The sequence below is a fragment of the Mesoplodon mirus genome (assembly GCF_964341445.2).
Source record: "Mesoplodon mirus genome assembly, chromosome: 7".
NCBI classification, from domain to species: Eukaryota; Metazoa; Chordata; class Mammalia; order Artiodactyla; family Ziphiidae; genus Mesoplodon; species Mesoplodon mirus.
Window position 1 is genome coordinate 126,902,681 of NC_138983.1, and position 17,513 is coordinate 126,920,193.

The 17,513-nt window shown below is 46.1% G+C and overlaps 1 protein-coding gene across 6 annotated transcripts in view; it reads left to right on the forward strand.

Annotated features, from left to right (window-relative positions):
- Positions 1-7,639: 7,639 nt before the first annotated feature.
- KMT2A (lysine methyltransferase 2A) overlaps positions 7,640-17,513 on the forward strand; it is a 75,343-nt gene continuing 65,469 nt past the window's right edge. For 4 of the 6 annotated variants that reach the window (XM_082627706.1, XM_082627709.1, XM_082627708.1 and 1 more), the window contains exons 1-2: positions 7,640-8,084; positions 10,190-10,288. In XM_082627706.1, coding sequence (XP_082483832.1) covers positions 7,644-8,084; positions 10,190-10,288 — 540 coding nt within the window. In that variant the 5' untranslated portion in view covers positions 7,640-7,643. The remainder of the gene's footprint in view (positions 8,085-10,189; positions 10,289-17,513) is intronic. The other 2 variants (XM_082627710.1, XM_082627711.1) reach the window with 1 other exon arrangement.

Genomic DNA, 17,513 nt, shown 5'->3' on the forward strand with positions numbered 1-17,513 from the left:
GTGTCTGTGTGTACATCCATATAGATAGATGATAGATAGATAGATAGATAAATATATATAAATGTGTTTATATTCTGAAATAATAGCCAACAAACTTAATAGTGATTATCTTTTGAGGGAAGGAAGGGACATTTAGACTTTTTATTTTATATTCTTCCCTACTATTTGGAAAATTTTACCTCGCATATGTGACTTTTATAATAACCAAAAAATAGCTAAAACTCTTAACCACGTGTTAAGGGGCCCAAGCTAAAGTCCTCTTTCCCTTTATGGCTGAGCCTCTCCAAAGTTGCGTCCACTGGCTCCTTGCTCTCTCCCTGTCCTCTTGCCCTCTCCCTGTCCTCCTCAACCAAATACAGTCCGACTCCAGACTTCACGTCTCCCCTGCCACCGCACTTACAGGGCTCACCTGTGACTTCCCTGGGACTACGAGGAACACTCTTCAGTCCCTTTTGCTTCTGGAACTCTCTGCTACATTTGACATTGTTTACAGCTCCTCTGGTTGAAACACTTTTTCCTTTGGCTTCCCTCTTGCCCCCTTTTATCTCACTGAGCATTTTTAAAAAATAATTCATTACAAAAATTTTTTTGGCCATGCCACGTGGCACGCGGGATCTTAATTCCCCGTCCAGGGATCCCATGCGTCCTGCAGTGGAAGCTCGGAGTCTTAACCACTGGACCGCCAGGGAAATCCCACACTGAGCGTTCTTTCTCAGTCTCCTTCCACTGGCTACTTTTTGTTAGCCTACTAGATAGAAAGATAAGTTTCTTCTGGTTCTATTCTTGACACATTTGCTTCTGTGTGCCACACACACTCTTTCTGTGTGGTCTCATCCCTGCCCATAGTTTCAGTGACCATCTTCATGCTTCAAGTCCCAGATCTGTATTTTTAGCCTTTTCTCCTGAGCTCTAGTCCAGGATATCCAACTGCCTATTAAACAGCTCCACCTGCAGATCTCACAGGATCTCAAACTCCAGTGTTCTAAAACCAAGCTCATCATCTCCAAGCAAAAACACCTTCCTTCTCCTGTTGTCCTTATCTTAGTTGGTGGTATTGCCGTCTGCTTGATCGACTGCAGCTGGCAACCTGAGACAAGCCCCTCTTTTTCATCCCCCAGATCTAAATGGACACCAAAAGTCATTCTATCTGCTAAATACCCCTGGGATCTGTCCTCATTCCTACATCTTCATTGCCACTGCTCCCATCATCTGGACTACTGCATGTAGTAGTATTTCAGCGTACTTCAGACATATGAGTCTGAAGGCGTGGGAAGAGGTCAGAAATACCCTCACTGCATTTTCTGCCTCTAGGCTCACCATCAGCCTGCTTCCTTACACCCAGTTGCTACAGTGATGTGGCACAAATTCCCTCATGTCAGTCTCTGTTTGAAATCTGCCCTTTCCCCCTAAACTTTCCAGAATAAATCCCAAACTCCTTAATATGATCTGGCCAGTCTTTTTTTTTTTTTCCCCTGCCACACAGCTTGTGGGATCTTAGTTCCCTGACTAGGGATTGAACCCTGGCCCTCAGCAGTGAAAGCATGGAGTCCTAACCACTGGACCACCAGGGAATCCCCTGGCCAGTCATTTTTTGACACTTTCCCTCGTGTACCTAGTGTTTGAGCAACACTGAAGTACTCTTTGTTTTTCAAAGACCTCTTTCCTTTTCATGTTTCTGTGGAAGTTTTGTGACATAATGTCATTGTATCTCCAGATCTAACATAATACCTGGTACAAAGTAGATGTTCAATAAATGCTAGTTGAATAAATGAAAGAACAGAAAATCAGAAAGCACAGAGGTTGAAGGTAAGAACACCAATCAGAAGACTTACTGTAAGAGTGCAATTTAAGGACTTCCCTGGTGGTGCAGTGGATAAGACTCTGCACTCCCAATGCAGGGGACCCGGGTTCAATCCCTGGTCAGGGAACTAGATCCCACATGCATGCCACAACTAAGAGTTTGCATGCCACCACAACTAAGGTGCCCTGGAGCCGCAACTAAGGAGCCCGCCTGCCGCAATGAGGAGCTGGCGCAACCGAATAAATATATATATTTTTAATTTTATTTATTTTTTGGCTGTGTTGCGTCTTTGTTGCTGCGCGTGGGCTTTCTCTAGTTGCGGCGAGCGGGGGCTACTCTTCGCTGCGGTGAGCGAGCTTCTCATTGCGGTGGCTTCTCTTGTTGCAGAGCACAGGCTCCAGGCGCACGGGCTTCAGTAGTTGCGGCTCGCGGGGCCTAGAGTGCACGGGCTCAGTAGTTATGGCACACGGGCTTAGTTGCTCCGGGGCATGTGGGATCTTCCTGGACCAGGGATCGAACCTATGTCCCCTGCATTGGCGGGCGGATTCTTAACCACTGCGCCACCAGGGAAGTCCCATAACTATTTAAAAAAACAAAAAAGAGTACAATTTGCAGGTAACCCGGAAGAGAGGGAAAGGAAATGCTTTCGTTCAACATTTCCTTCAAGCTTCTACAAGGTGAAGCAGTAATAATCAAATAATAATTATTCCTATTATTTTTCTCTCTTTGAGAGATATAAACTTTGATCATCGGTACAATTTCAAATGGAGACAACTTAACTGATTTTAAATAAAATGTATTTTTTAAAAAGCCAGCACACACGACTGCCTCTGACAAAATAAGATCCCTTGGGTATAAATCCCAAGGTCCAACAGTGCAGCTGGGAAGAGTCATTTATTCCACAAATATTAATTTAGCTGATACAGATGCTGCTTGGCACAGGGGATACAAAGAAAAGCAATACACAGCTCCTGTTCTCAAGGAGCTCACGGCCCCCAAATTATCTAGTCTTTGCCTTCGGCCAGGACTACACCTAATCCTTTACAGAAAGCCAGCTGTTCATGCTGGGGTGATTATTTAAAGTCCTTTTAGTCACAGATATAGCTATACCTAATTCTTTAGGAATGGAAACTCATGGAAGGGCAGTAGCAAAATGCAACCATTGCTTTCTTAATGGAAGGGCGCCTTCATAGAAGAGTAATGGACTTGGCTCTTCCTTCCCCAGGAGAAAGCAGCATCTAAGGATTCTGAACAGTCCTCTCTGTTCAGTGATGATCAAGCCTTCCTATGGGCAAGCTTAAATGACTCAGCCACCATTCTTTTCTTAGTTCCAGGACTTTGGGGACTACTAATGCAATGTTTCCCACTGGGGGCCTGTTTGGAAAAAGGAAATTGCTTATTTGAGAGGGGGTATCTTCACCAATGACTAAGGAAGTGTTTCTATCTGAATGCGAGAGAATGCACTTTACTTGGATTAGGTCATTCAGTCTTCATAATAATCCTGTGAAGTTGCTCTTAATATCCTTATTTTTGCAGATAAGGAAACTGAGGCATCATGAGCCTAGGTGCCTGGTTCAAGATCACATAGTTACAATGACTGGATCTGAGTCCATGTTAGTTTCACCACAATACTGGTTTGCAACTAGAAATCTTTCCAGACAGGAGAAAAGGGAATGAACATCTAGAGGTCCCTTCAAACCAGAAGCAATTCATGAGTTTGCAGGAAGGGGCAAAATTTGGGGTGCCCTTCTTAAAAATTTCCTTACATCATTTGGAAAAAAAATTTAAATATGTGCGTGTCTATTAAGTTGGCAAAAATCAAGAAGTTAAAAAATCCTTTTCGGAAGGGTGCGGAGAAAGCACTCAAACATTGCTGGTGGAGTATGATTAGTACAATCTTTACAGGGCAGCAACTCAATCTTTACAGCGGACAACATGGCATACATTTATCAAAATTATAGGTGCACATACCTTTTGACTTAGCAAATTCCACTTCTAGAAATGTATACTACAGATACATTTGCATGCTTGCAAAGTAACATACGTTCAAGGTTGTGCACTGCAGCATTGTTTGAAACAGCAAAGTTTGGAAATAAGTGCCCACTAACAGAGAACTGGTTAAATAAAGTATGCTACATCTATTCCGTGCAGCCCCAAGAATGAGGAAATGCTGTCTACTGACCAGAATGATTTCCAAGATATAGATTTCTAAGCAAAATCCAGGAAATGGGTTTGATATTTTTTCATTTGAGGAAAAACTTCTATATGTATTTGCTTGTATAGGTACAGACTACCTCTGGAAGAATATACAAGAGACAGATAACCTTAGTTGCCCCTAAGAAAGGATAAGGTATGACTGCAGGAGGAGAGGGTAGTTAAAGTAAGAGTGGAGTGAAAACTTTATTTCTTTAAATTTTTAACCATATTAATATATTAGGTAGTCAGGAAAAATAAGCTGAATTAAAATTTAAAATAAAAAATTAAATAAAGCACATGCAGTTTAAGGTAACTTATGAGTAAGGCATAGAATGCCTTTTTTCAAAAGTACATTCACATTGCTGTGAAGTTATTTCCACATCCATCCCCATAACTCTTTTCATCTTATAGATCTGAAACTCTCTACCTATTAAACAATAACGCCCCATTCTCCCCTCACTCTGTCCGCTGGCACCCACCATTATACTTTCTGTCTTTACAATTTTGACTACTCTGAGGACCTCAGATAAGTGGAATCATACAGTATTTGTCTTTTTGTGTCTGGCTTATTTCACTTAGCATAATGTCCTCAAGATTCATCCATGTTGTAACATATTACAGAATTTCGTTCCTTTTTTTAAGGCTGAATAATATTCTATTGTATGAGTATGCCACATTTTGGTAATCCGTTCATTGGTTGATGGACACTTGGTTTGCTTCCATGTTTTGGCTATTGTGAATAATGCTGCCATGAACATGGGTATACAAATATCTCCTCAAGATCCTGCTTTCAGTTCTTTTGGGTATATACCCAGAAGTGGAACTGCTGGATCATATAGTAATTTTTTTTTCCTCAAGGAACCACCATACTGTTTTCCACAATGGCCGCACCGTTTTATATTCCTGCCAACTGTGCACAAAGGTTCCAATTTCTCCACATCTTCACCAACACTTGTTGTTTTCCTAATGGTAGTGAGGTGGCATAGTATGTCTTTTGGGGAATCAGCAGTATGGTTAGTTGATAGTGGTGTCAGACCCCAATGAGATTTGGTCTTGCCACTTACTAGCTGTGTGACTTTGGACATTACGCCAGTTTCCCCATTGGTAAAATCAGAATTATCTCGGAGGGTTGGTGAGAATTGAATGCGCATGAAGCACTCAGGCTCACAGAAAGCACTCAAGAAATATAAGTTATTATTCTTTCCACCTTAAAAGCTCCAATAATAAACCAAATTCCGACTTGCTCTGGCTCCTTCTGGACGAGTCAGGAGGCAAAGAGACAAACTAGATGATTTTATCAAGGAGTTTTCTACTTAGAGGCTTGAGTCTGAGGACTTCACACAATCTTCACAGACATTCTTCCTTCCTGCTGTCCCCACTCAGCCTGCAGACCTCCCACCTGTGCCCAAAGAAGAGTGCTTGAAAGGAAGAGGTTACTCAGAACCCAGCCGGTTTATGTTTTCTCAGGGGTGGAGGTCGGGAAGAAATCCTGTTGACACAGTTTTGTAAAGCCTGTCACTCAGTCCCCTGCCTATTACCTTTGCAGACCGTTATGCATATTAAAGAGGGGGGGGCGGCAAATACAAAAGAAAAATAAGCGAGAGTGAGTGAGAGAGGGAACAAATCAGGATGCTTGAGGGAATCCACGTGGTCGCCAATCTGTAACTGATCAGAGCAGCGACACTGAAGCAAAACCCTCAGCGCCTAACGCTAAATATATTGCAATGGAGAAACCGTCCACAATGGGGTGTCTATGTCCTTAGCAGAGTCCTGGGGCTGCCGTTTAAGAGACTCTCCCCGTACTCCCACCCTTTTTGCACCTAGTAAACCACGCGATGTAACAACGGAATCTGGTTCTGTGTGTGCGCTGTGGCAGTGTGAGCTTTGCAAACCATCTGGGCTCCATCCTGCGCGGTTGGAACCACGATCGATCCAGGACGAGTTGGGGGAGTTGGAGCTTGCCTGTGTCTCCTTCCTCTCCCTGCTCCTCTCTAGCCCCCACCCCATCGTTCGCTCTGCACAAACGTTTCGCGGGTGGAGGGACGTAGGTTTTCAGCACCAGGAGGCCGTGGACCTTCTCTGGAGGCTGCAGTGCATCCAGAGGGCCAGAGCTGATTGCAACCTGCTCACCACGACCCTCCCCCTCCTCCCCAAATTCGCTGCCCCAGGCTGTTATATTACAGGCGGGGCGCTGTACCGGTGCGGGAGTCCAGGAAGGCTGCGTGACCTTCCAGCGAACTCCACCTCGGCCAGGGGTGGGAGGGATGGAGGCTGCCCCGGGGCCTGCTGGCTGTGTATCGATCCCCCAGCCTCAGCCAACACAAGTTCTCCCGGTACAAACCCCTCCCTCCCTTCTGTGCTTTCCCAGCCTTGCAGGCTTCTAACGCCTAGCTTGAGGCGCCCTCCTATCTTTCCCGCAATAAAGTGAACCGGGTGGGTATGCATCCCCCGCCCTAACCCTCCCCTTCCCCCTCCCCCCTCTGCCTACTAACCCCGCGCACAGAGCTCGCTGCCGGCGGGCCCCTTCCACCCAGTGTATCATAATGCCCAACGCTCTTCTCCTCCCCCTCTCTTAATCAGAAACGTGGTCGCGAGCCCCCCCCACCCCTGCGTGCATACATTAGGGTCTGCTTTGCATGCAGCGGCAGGCAGAGAACTGAGGAAGAAGGGGCGGGGGCGCTTTTGCCCGCCTCTTCCCTCCAGGCCCCGTTAGCCACCCAGTTTCAGCTTCGTTGTAACGCCGCCTCGTTAGCGGAGCACGCCGCGGCCCCAGTGCCCGGGCTGGAGAAACACAACCCAACTCTCTGCAAAAGGGCACCAAAGCCAGAGGTTTCTTAGCCCCGAGCGCACAGTAGGGCGAGGGGGTGGCGAGAGGCCGACCACTCGGTGTGTGCATTTTGGAGAGAGCTCCAGCCTGAAAATGGGAGGGGCTCTTTTTTTATTATTTTTTAAAGCGCATTCATTGAGGCCCTTTCTATTTTGCATATTGTAAACTGGGCAACAATTCCGTCTTGCCTGTAGCACAATAAGGGCTCTTTTATTCTAGAAGTGTTAAATCCGGGCTAACCCCTCCCGTATCCGTGCCTCGAGGCGGAGAAGGCGCACTCGTCCCCGGCCCGGCAGCCGCGTTAGACTGGAAGCTGCTCTCCCGGGCGGTTCGATTCCCAGCGCATCCCGGGAACGTGTGTAATCGGCCTCTCGGCTCTAGAGGCTGCAGGCGGCCGGCCTCCCTCCGCCTCCATCCTCTCCGTAGCCCTCGCCCCTCCCCCTCTCCCCGGAACCCGCGCTCCGCGTCGGGCTCCTGGGCTTCCTTCCCCCCCTCCTTTTCCCGAGTAATGCCGCTCCCGGAGGGCGGGGCACGCAGTTATCCAGGTTGCGGGGCGGGCGGGCGGGCGGCAGGCTGCGGCCCGGGCCTCGGGATGGCGTAGCCGCGGCCCGGCGTCGGCAGCGCGGGCCCGAGCCCGCTATACAGCTTGCTGGGCCGGCTGGCGCGGCCCGGCCCTCGGCATAGAGGCCGCGGGGTGCAGGCGGCCGGGCGGCGCCGAGCGGGCCAGGCAGGTTCCGGGGCCCGCGGCCCCCCCCTCCGCCTCCCCGCCCCCCTGTGTTGTCGCCTCTCCCTCTCGCTGCTTCACTTCACGGGGCGAACATGGCGCACAGCTGTCGGTGGCGCTTCCCCGCCCGACCCGGGACCACCGGGGGCGGCGGCGGCGGGGGGCGCCGGGGCCTAGGGGGCGCCCCGCGGCAACGCGTCCCGGCCCTGCTGCTTCCCCCCGGGCCCCTGGTCGGCGGCGGCGGCCCCGGGGCGCCCCCCTCCCCCCCGGCTGTGGCGGCCGCGGCGGCGGCGGCGGCGGCGGCGGGAAGCGGCGGGGTTGGGGTTCCAGGGGGAGCGGCCGCCGCCTCAGCAGCCTCCTCGTCGTCCGCCTCGTCTTCGTCTTCGTCATCGTCCTCAGCCTCCTCTGGGCCGGCCCTGCTCCGGGTGGGCCCGGGTTTCGACGCGGCGCTGCAGGTCTCGGCCGCCATCGGCACCAACCTGCGCCGGTTCCGGGCCGTGTTTGGGGAGAGCGGCGGGGGAGGCGGCAGCGGAGAGGTAAGGGGGCGAGGAACCCCCAGGTCCGGGGTCTCGACCCTCTGCGGAGCCCCCTCCCCTCCCCCATCCGGGATTGTGGAGCATCCCAATTCGGGGACCATCCTGGGGTCCCTGACCCGGGGCAGATGGCCCTCCCATCTCGGGACCCCCATCCAGGGGTGCAGACCCCCAGGCGTCCCCACCCCGGGGTTCAGACCCATCTGGCCGAGGGCGTTTGACCCCCCACCCTCCTTCCCCTGACCCTTCCCCACATCCTCTGGCACAGACCCCTCGCCCGGGTTTCCCATCCCGGGACTGAACCCCTCCTCCCTTTCACAGATTACCTCATCCGAGCGAGATTCCTCCCTCCCTTCCTCCTAGAGACTTGATCCCGCCACATCCCCGCCTCCCTCTCTGGGCAGATGTTTTACTCCTGGGGCAGTTTTCCTCTTGGGCATCTCTCGGGGGATGGCCTCATCCAAAGCCACGTTCTTCTCCCACCCTTGGGGACCGATGTCCCTTCTAGCACCTTGCTTTCGAAAACCTGATGAACCCTCGCTCCGTCCCCGGGCCAGGTCCCTACACTACCAGCCACTCCCCCTTCCTTCACCTCCACCCGCACCCCCCGCCCCCCCTGCCCCCAGAGGAGAGGTCCTCCCCTCATCCCGCCCTTCCCCACCAGGAAAAAGCTACTTTCCTCTCCACCTTGCCTCCCTTCGCCTTCTTTCCCTCTGAAGATAACGGCGATCTCCTCCTACAGCAGTCTGTTTCCCCCATTTTACAGAGCTGCAGTTTCTAGCCTATTGGTAGCAGGGGGTTACTCTACCTTCACTCCACCCTTTCCCTCCTTTAGAATGAAGGATTAGTGGCATCTTCGAGGGGAAAATTGTCCACTGTCCCCTAGGCTCAGAGAAGAGCAGCTTTCCACCATTCCCCCTGGAGAGGAGGCAGGTTTTCCCTCCAGCTCTGGGGAAGGGGGCCCCCGTGAGGGGCGGTGTTTGTGGGGTACTTGGGCAGCATCCTCCCAGGGGAAGCAGCTGCTCTCCTACCCCACCCACTGCGCCTGAGAGCACGCAGTCTTCAAACCTAGCTCCCTCCCGCCCTTCTCCTTTTCTCCGTCATTTCATTATTGATCCACCTTTTCCTAGGCCAATCCTGGGGCTTGGAAGGGGTGGGGGAAGCAGGGTTGGGGTGAGGAGAGTAGATAAGGGACAGTTTTACTGTAGTGCGGTGGTGGTGGCTGCTTCTGGTTGAGAGAAAGAGGGTTATGAAGAGGTTATGAAGCAAAGTTATTCCTTAGAAGGAGTTAGCGTTCTCTCTCTGATTTGTTTGAGGGGGACCCAAGGTGGATGAAGGATCTCCAGCTTTGCCCCTTCCCCATTTAGTACTGGGGCGGGAATGGGGATGCTTTGATAGGCATTATTCTGCCCCCTTCAGCCAAAAGGAAAGTTGCCCTGGGAAGGGAAGTTGAGTTCAGGTTCAGCCAGTGGCGTTGCGCATTTGTTTTACATTGGATGCAGAAGGGGGAGTTTGAATCGTAGGGGAAGGGGGAGAATGGGATGGGAGATGCTAGGAGGAAGAGCAGCTGCTAGGGGCTGAAGCGGAGGGGGGTAGGGGGTTGCTGCTTTGGAGTGCTCTTGATTGAAACAGAAAGGGAAAGATAACAACCAGCCGTTTCCTGCGTGCTCTGCCGTTGGTGCACACAAAATATCCTGGGCAAACCCCTCGTCCCCTATTGTGCCCCGCACCCCTTTAGATTTACAGAAAGATCCTGGGCAGAAGGGGAGGGAGGAGATCCCAGGGACCCTGGCCCCTCCTTTCAAGGAGCTGGCAGTTTTTAGTTGTTAGTCTTCCTGCCTCCTTTTTTAAATCGTTTCTAAGGCATCCTGATCAGGAGACTGACAACAACCCGCCTTCTGACAGAGCAAGGAGGACATGATGGGGGCGTGTTCCTTGCGATGTAGCTAGCTGCAGCGTCCCTTTTCCCTGCCTCTCTCTGCTCTCTCTCCACCTCCTTTTCCCAGCCTTCAGAAGGCAGCTGCAGTCAGCAGGGTTGTTTGAGACTATTTATTGGTTGCTGTAGATTATTATTTTTTTTTTGAAAGGCCAATTCTGTATTTTTTAAGCTAACAACACAGATCCCATGTAGTTGGAGAACCAAAGGCCTCATACATGACAAAAAGACTGAACCGTTCAGGTTACTTGCATGGAGTTGGTGCTTAAATGTGAGTTGATTTTGCTTTTTTAAAAGATACAGCAGCAAAAAAAAAAAAAAAATAGACTTACTGACATTTCATTTACCTGCTTGTTTTCAAAATTGAGACTTGCCTGGTTATATGTAGAATTTTAGCCCCATGTATATTTGAGTATAATAAGAAAGTCTCTATTAGGAGAAGTTAGTCTATTTTTAAGGGGATCCTGAGAAGCATTTTCTTTTTGTCTAGCATGCTTATTTATTTTATACTGAAGGACCAAGTGTTCACATTCCAAATGTTGTTATCACATATTCAAAAGCAAAGTTTTATGCTGACAGCTTCCAATCATAGCTTTTCAAGAGACTGGTTAGAAAGAGAGCCACCTGGATTCAGGGACCTAATGTCTGGGCACCAGAATATTTTATCTGTTGGTCTTTGACAAATCACCTCTAAAGTTTTAATCAGGTGCTAACATTTTCTTATCCACTGGCATTATTTTGCTTAGCAGTAGTATGTAGTATAAGGCCTGTCAAGGAAATGCAGTAATTTCAAATAAGATCATATTAATACTTTTTTTCTTGAAAACTTTTGCCTGAACAGTAGTTGCTACTTCATTATGAGGAAAGTGGTTGACTCCTTACATTAAACTTCAGTATTTTTTCTGAATTAGGCTTGAATGAGCTGTTGTTCCATTGGTAAGCCTTTTTTATGGTAGTTTGAGTTAATCTAGGATGGGTTAATGGTATGCATTCATGAGTGCTAACCCATGGTATGGCTTAGTACTAAACCATGTGATTATATCCTTTGACCTGGTTGTTTTCAAGGTGGAAACCAAGCATTTTGTTACAGAGTCTTACAAATCAATGATAAAGTTCCAACAAGGAGGTTTAGGGTTCCCATGGGCTGACATAGAGTTCTAAAGATTGTTTCTCAGAAGTTGCTCACGGATCTGTATCAAGGCTTGTCTGGATTCATGAAGACATGGTTTGTGATCCAAAAGGATTCTAGCCTCTTTAAATTCTGGTTCGCTTTAAGTGAATAATGACTATAACTTCATAACAAAACATAAGTTAATACTTATTGAATACTAAGTTAAGGTGGTTGAAAGGTGACAGAACTTCCAGATCAGTTCCCTGTTTAAACTCCTTTAGCTGTAGAAGATTTGTCCTTTACTGCCACAGGTTCTGAACTTCCCTCGGGATTGATATCTCTCTGAGAAATAACTACATGTAAGAGTTCTTCATGACCAAGGTCTGTCAGAATGGGATTATCTTAAAAAATATATAGGTGTTGCTGATCTCCTATTTGGGCTTTCTGTGTGACAATTATGAAGTAGAATTAGAGTTTTATTTGATTGAGCACTGTGAGAAATCACAGAGGTCTGCTTTTTCGCCTTCCCTTTCCCCTGCATGGTGTCAGGGCCCCACTTTTCTGAGGATTGTCTCAGGTGGTATATATGTGACTCTACTTTGCCATCTAATTAAACCTAGTACAGCATCCTCTCTGTTGACTAGAATTTGGGCTGTTTTAATGTGAACCCCAGAAATGGTCTATTTATCAGCAAGTAATCTTTGTTTATTACTTTCATAATCCAATTGCCATTCCTACCACCTCACAAAATGTTAAAAGCAGAATTTCCACCCTGATCATAACATGGTGAACTTTGATTAGATATAAATGGAAACCGAATCACAACATTGGTATGTATTTGTATTTGAAATGGAAGTTTAGTTTGGCTGGACTAAGGTGGGCTCTTGGGTTGGGTTGGGCTTAGAAAAGATGGTGGTCCTGGAGTGGGAGAGTGATTTTTTTTTTTTTTTTTTTTTTTTTTTGATTTTCGTTGGGCATATGTGCCAAGAGTGGGAGTTGCTCCTTCATTGCCTTCACAGCTAATCCTGAGCTGGGCAGAAGGAAAGTGAAGCAGAGAACACAAGTGGACTAGAAGAAGCCCCTCCGCGTGAAAGTCGATGGACATGGGCTCTCCTCGCACTCATCTCTCATCTCTGTCACTCACCAGTCTGGAGAGTTTCACTTTTAACTTGAAACTTCAGTAAAATGAAAAGATTGGGCTAAATGTCAGCTCAGGAATCTTTTCTGCTCCAGTATTCTGATTCCTCTCTGTTTTATTAATTGTTTGCTCAGGTCAGAACTTCTTATTCTGAATTTATTTAAAAAGTCAGAGTCAGTGAGCCTGTTTGGTAATTTTTTTTTTCTTTTTTCTTTTTTGGCTGCATTGGGTCTTTGTTGCTGTGCGCGGGCTTTCTCTAGTTGTGGCGAACGGGGGCTACTCTTCGTTGCGGTGCGCAGCCTTCTCATTGTGGTGGCTTCTCTTCTTACGGAGCACAGGCTCTAGGTGCGCGGGCTTCAGTAGTTGTAGCACGCGAGCTCAGTAGTTGTGGCTCGCGGGCTCTTAAGAGCGCAGGCTCAGTCGTCGTGGCGCACAGGCTTAGTTGCTCCACGGCATGTGGGATCTTCCCGGACCAGGGATGGAACCCGTGTCCCCTGCATTGGCAGGCGGATTCTCAACCACTGTGCCACCAGGGAAGCCCTGTTTGGTAATTTTTAATATCAGAGTGTATATTTGCCATTAAACTGCCATTATTATTGGGAAGAGAAATTTGAACTTGGTGGGAAAGTTTTCATTGTATGGACAAAATGTAAGGATTTTATGGAAAAAGTTCTTTGCTGAAGTCGACCAATTTCATTTATAAGAAAAGTAAAGATAAAATTTTAAGTATAACTCATTATCTGGTGTTGAGAGGCGCTCTTGTTTGGCTAAATTTGTTTCATGTTTTCAATATTGTAGATTCCTGACTCTCCAAAAGGGAAGTTATTTTCAGTCTAGGTGGTATATTCCTTTAGGTGTGTGAGCTTTTAAATGAAAAAAATCCAATACACTAATGTATGGTGGTACCAACATTGCAGGGAGTAGTTGTTAATACGCTCTAAAACGTAGTTTGGTTTGTACTGAGCATCACAAATGCAGTCTTTAGAACTTTTCTTCATCTTTCACTGAAAGGCATATCACTTGTCCCCATCGTTACCTTCCATCTAATTATCTTAAGGCACATGCTCTTGTAGGAAATCATCGTTCACAAAACAGTGATTGATCTTTTGATTGGAAGTTGAGAAGAGAAAATACTCCCATCTTGACTCCCCTCCCATCTCTGCTCACCTGGGAGCTGGCCTTCCATAGAGCAGCTGTGCAGGCTTAATACCCGATGCCTTCCTTGCCCTGTGGCTGGGGTGGGGGTGGGGGTGGTGGCAACACTTGTTTCGCTTGCTCTGAGGCATAACAGACTGCAGTGCCTCTCTCTCCTTTGGAGACTCACTGTTTTAATTGTAGGTCTCCTAATTAAGATCTCTTTGTGCCTGCCCACATTCCACTAGTGTTGGCACAGAACTTCAGCTTCCTTCTAGCACTTAACTGAAGGCCTTCAATCCGGCCTTTTGTGAATATCTTGTCTCTTTCCATTCTTCCTCTGCCAAGGTGGAGAGCCCAGTGGCATAGACCTATGAAAAAGGGGGAAGCTTTGTGACTGTCACTACTTTGGGAGGAATTTATTCTAGGATTGCTGGGATGGGACCTTCTTTTGTTTGTATATGTTATTTTCAGGAATTAAGAAAAGTTAAATTACTAATGAGTCTGACATGAGGTACCCACATTTTAGTCAGATTCTTAACCCTATAGGCACTAGTAGGAAGAAGGAAGCTAAAGAGTTTACTGTTAAAAAGTGTTTGTTTGGGTCTTATCTAGATTGATTTAAAGCTTGATAAATAAAAGCTTATGGAGTAAATCACAGACTTGGGGGTTTTGTGGTTGCGAAGACAGTCAATCAAATGAAATTACTGATTGTTCCTAAATTGTATCAGATTTTAAAGCATAGAGTTAACTTTGATATTTGAATTAACTTTTTTGATTAGAAAAGACTGCAGGAGGATCTAGAAATTATTGAGTTAATTAAGAATACTCTTGTAGCCTCCAGTATTTCTTGAGAAGATCAGGAATTGGCTAGGTTTCTAGAGCAGTTTCAGAATAAGGGAAAGTAATTTTTCTGGAAAATGTAGTTTCACTCTAGTTCCCATTATGATAGTGCTCAGAATACAGCATGTCCTTTTAACGGATCTATATGTGCCATGCTGGAGGAAATGCAGTCTTTATTAAGAAGAAGGAATCTTGAATCCTTCACCTGGACCCAGATGGTTTCATTGAACACATCAATATGAGGCGGACAAAGGGCTACTTTTTTGTTGTTATTGTCATTTCCTTGGTTGTGAAGAAGGCCTGAAAGAAGGAAGTTTATGGCATGCATGAAATAAAGCTGGAGGCCTGCGCTCTTATACCTGAGTGGGTGGTTTTATGGCCTAATTCTCTAATTGCTGGCATTTATGACAGTGTGGATGCAACTGGCCCTGTGGCTGAGGTGGATTATGTTGGGAATAGGGAGAGAAAAGGGGTCCTTTTGTTAGCCTTTTCATTTTCCCCCTCAATAAGTTCTCTGAGAAAGCCCTGAGGAAATACAGAGACACTTGGACTGAGGGAATGGCATCCCGTAAAATGGTTCTCTATGTTTTTAAGAAGGATGAGCTGCTTTTCTTGATCTATCCAAAGAAATCCATACCACCACTGTTAAATATTTCAATGAGCTTTGTACCTTGTCAGGTTACACACCAGGGGAAGCCAACCAGGAGGCTGGAGGTGCTGCTAGGCGTTTGCTTTTAAAGACTAAGACATTTGAAAGAAGAATGTTGTTGTGTGACTTGTAGTTATTTTGGATGATATAAATCCCCTTGTAGGATTCGTGTGAAACTTCTTAGAGGCCAAACTTGGTTTAACTTTTTAGATTTTGAATGCAACTATTCTAATGAGTTTTAGTCTTAAGGAAACAGTTAAAGATATAAATGTAAGAGTTAGTTGGCAGTTTTCTGTGCTGTGTATGAAAATTCCCCTTTCTTTGAAATGAGTAGTTGTTTTTCTGTTGGACAAATAGACTAAAGGGATTTCCCCAGCTGTTTTACCTTTAATTATCGCTTCAGCAATGCCTTGTGGGGCACCAGTGGGTAGGATCTAGTCAACTGCCATTTATTTCTGGAGTTGGAGTTTTTTCCATATATTTTATCCGTTTTCTTGCATTTCTGTGTTTTGGGTTTGGTTGGAATGTTTGGGTGTAGATGTTTTGATGTCCCTCATCAGTAAGAGCTACGAACCTTTCTAACATTCGAATTGTTTTAGAGAGATCCAACCCTTATGGTCCACGCTTTGCTGAAGCATCATTGTTTCATCCTCATTTTACAGCATCAAAGTAATTGTGGCTTTCTGTCTTGAATTAGGGGAGTAATATTACTTGTGAGGAGTGTTTTTGGAGAAATTTTTTTTCACTGAGCTCTCCTTTGTACTATCTCAGTTCTAAAAACTGGGGAGTAGGGCCTCCCTGGTGGCGCAGTGGTTGAGAGTCCGCCTGCCGATGCAGGGGATACGGGTTCGTGCCCCGGTCTGGGAGGATCCCATATGCCGCGGAGCGGCTGGGCCCGTGAGCCATGGCCGCTGAGCCTGTGCGTCCGGAGCCTGTGCTCCGCAACGGGAGAGGCCACAACAGTGAGAGGCCCGCGTACAGCAAAAAAAAAACAAAAAACAAAAAACTGGGGAGTAGTTAATCACACGTATCTGTAATAAATATCTACACCTAAAGGAATAAATATTTACACGTGCTTGTATTCAACTTCTGTCCATCCATGAGTATTGACTGATTTTTAGATCAAACACAAGCATACAACATTGTCCCTAGATTATTGCCTTTAATTATAAGCAGTAAAACCATGTGGATAACATCTCTTAAAGCTTAGTTAATGAAGAAATCCTTTTGTAATCTCTCCAGCAAGGATTTCTTATTTGTGCATATATACATACCTTTATAAAGGAAGGACAGAATCTCATTATATAATCTGTAATAGTGTGACATAGTACAGCACAGTAATTAAGAGCTGTTAAGACCATGGGCTCTGGGTTCAAATCTTGGCTCCACTATTTATTAGCTGAATGACCTTGAAAAACTCTCTTAACCTCTCTGCTTCAGTTTCTTCATTTGTAAATCAATGGTAATTGTGTTTCATAAGATTATTGTGAGGCTTAATTGAAATTATGCATGCAAAGTACTTAGCACTTTGCCTGGTACAGAGGAATCCCTAATTATTATTAGGACTCAGATTGAAAGGACAGGAGTGCTTAATCTTTTTTTTTTTTTTTCCCCACCAAGGTAGCAGGTTTTTTTACTTGGAGGTATACATATATATGTGTACACATATATACCTATTCGAGTGCTATAATCTTGACTTTAGAATGTTCTTGATTTTGGTAGGGGTGTCAAGTTCATCAGTAAGCTAGGTGGAACCAAACTGAAGCCAGTCACACATCTTGGTAACAGTGGGTACCGTTGGTATCCAACTAGAATGTAATTAGCGATAAGGCACAAAAGGGAATAAAAAGAACAGGACAGTAAATAGGCAGGTAGGTAACCAAGGAAGGCAGTGCCTTCATGAGTTACATAACTGTCAAGCCAAGGCAGCTATATTGGGGTTGCTACCCTTGGTCCCTGTAACTAGTATTCCTTATCTTTTTGAGTATGAGTACTTGGTGATTTCCTAAAACAACTCTGAGGTTCTTCAGGGTTCTTGGCCCCCAAGTTCAGATTCATTAGTCTGTACTTGGTAACTCTTTGACATTTGTTCTCAAGTTTTAGCTTAGGGAGAGTAAGTGTAGGCCTGTGGAGATCAATGCAGCTAACAATTTAATTACAGAAGAAATGCTAAGTTGTAACTTAACTTGAGAAATAAAAATAACCACAAGTAGAGTAGTCAAAAACAAGTTAAACTTCACCTAGTAGAGGATAGTATGCTTAAGGAGGAAAAATATAGTTCTGTTTTATCTCACCTAAAAAAAGATTTGCTGAAATATTAATACACTGTCTTTTACAGATGAAGAAACCGAGGTACAGACATGTTAAATAGATTTCCTAAGTCATATGGCTAGTAAGTGGCAGAGCTAGAGTTCAAATCCAGCTCTGTAACTCTGTGAAGGCTTGTTCGTGCTCTCTGCACTGTGGTACCTTCAGTCCCTTTCTCTTCTCACCCCATCCAATAAATTTCTAAGGCTTGTCTGTGATACGATTGTATTGTTTCTTTAATCTGTCCCTGTTTTTCTGTTTTTACCATCCTACTTTAAATTTCCATTACCTTTGCATGGATTAAAACCATAAGC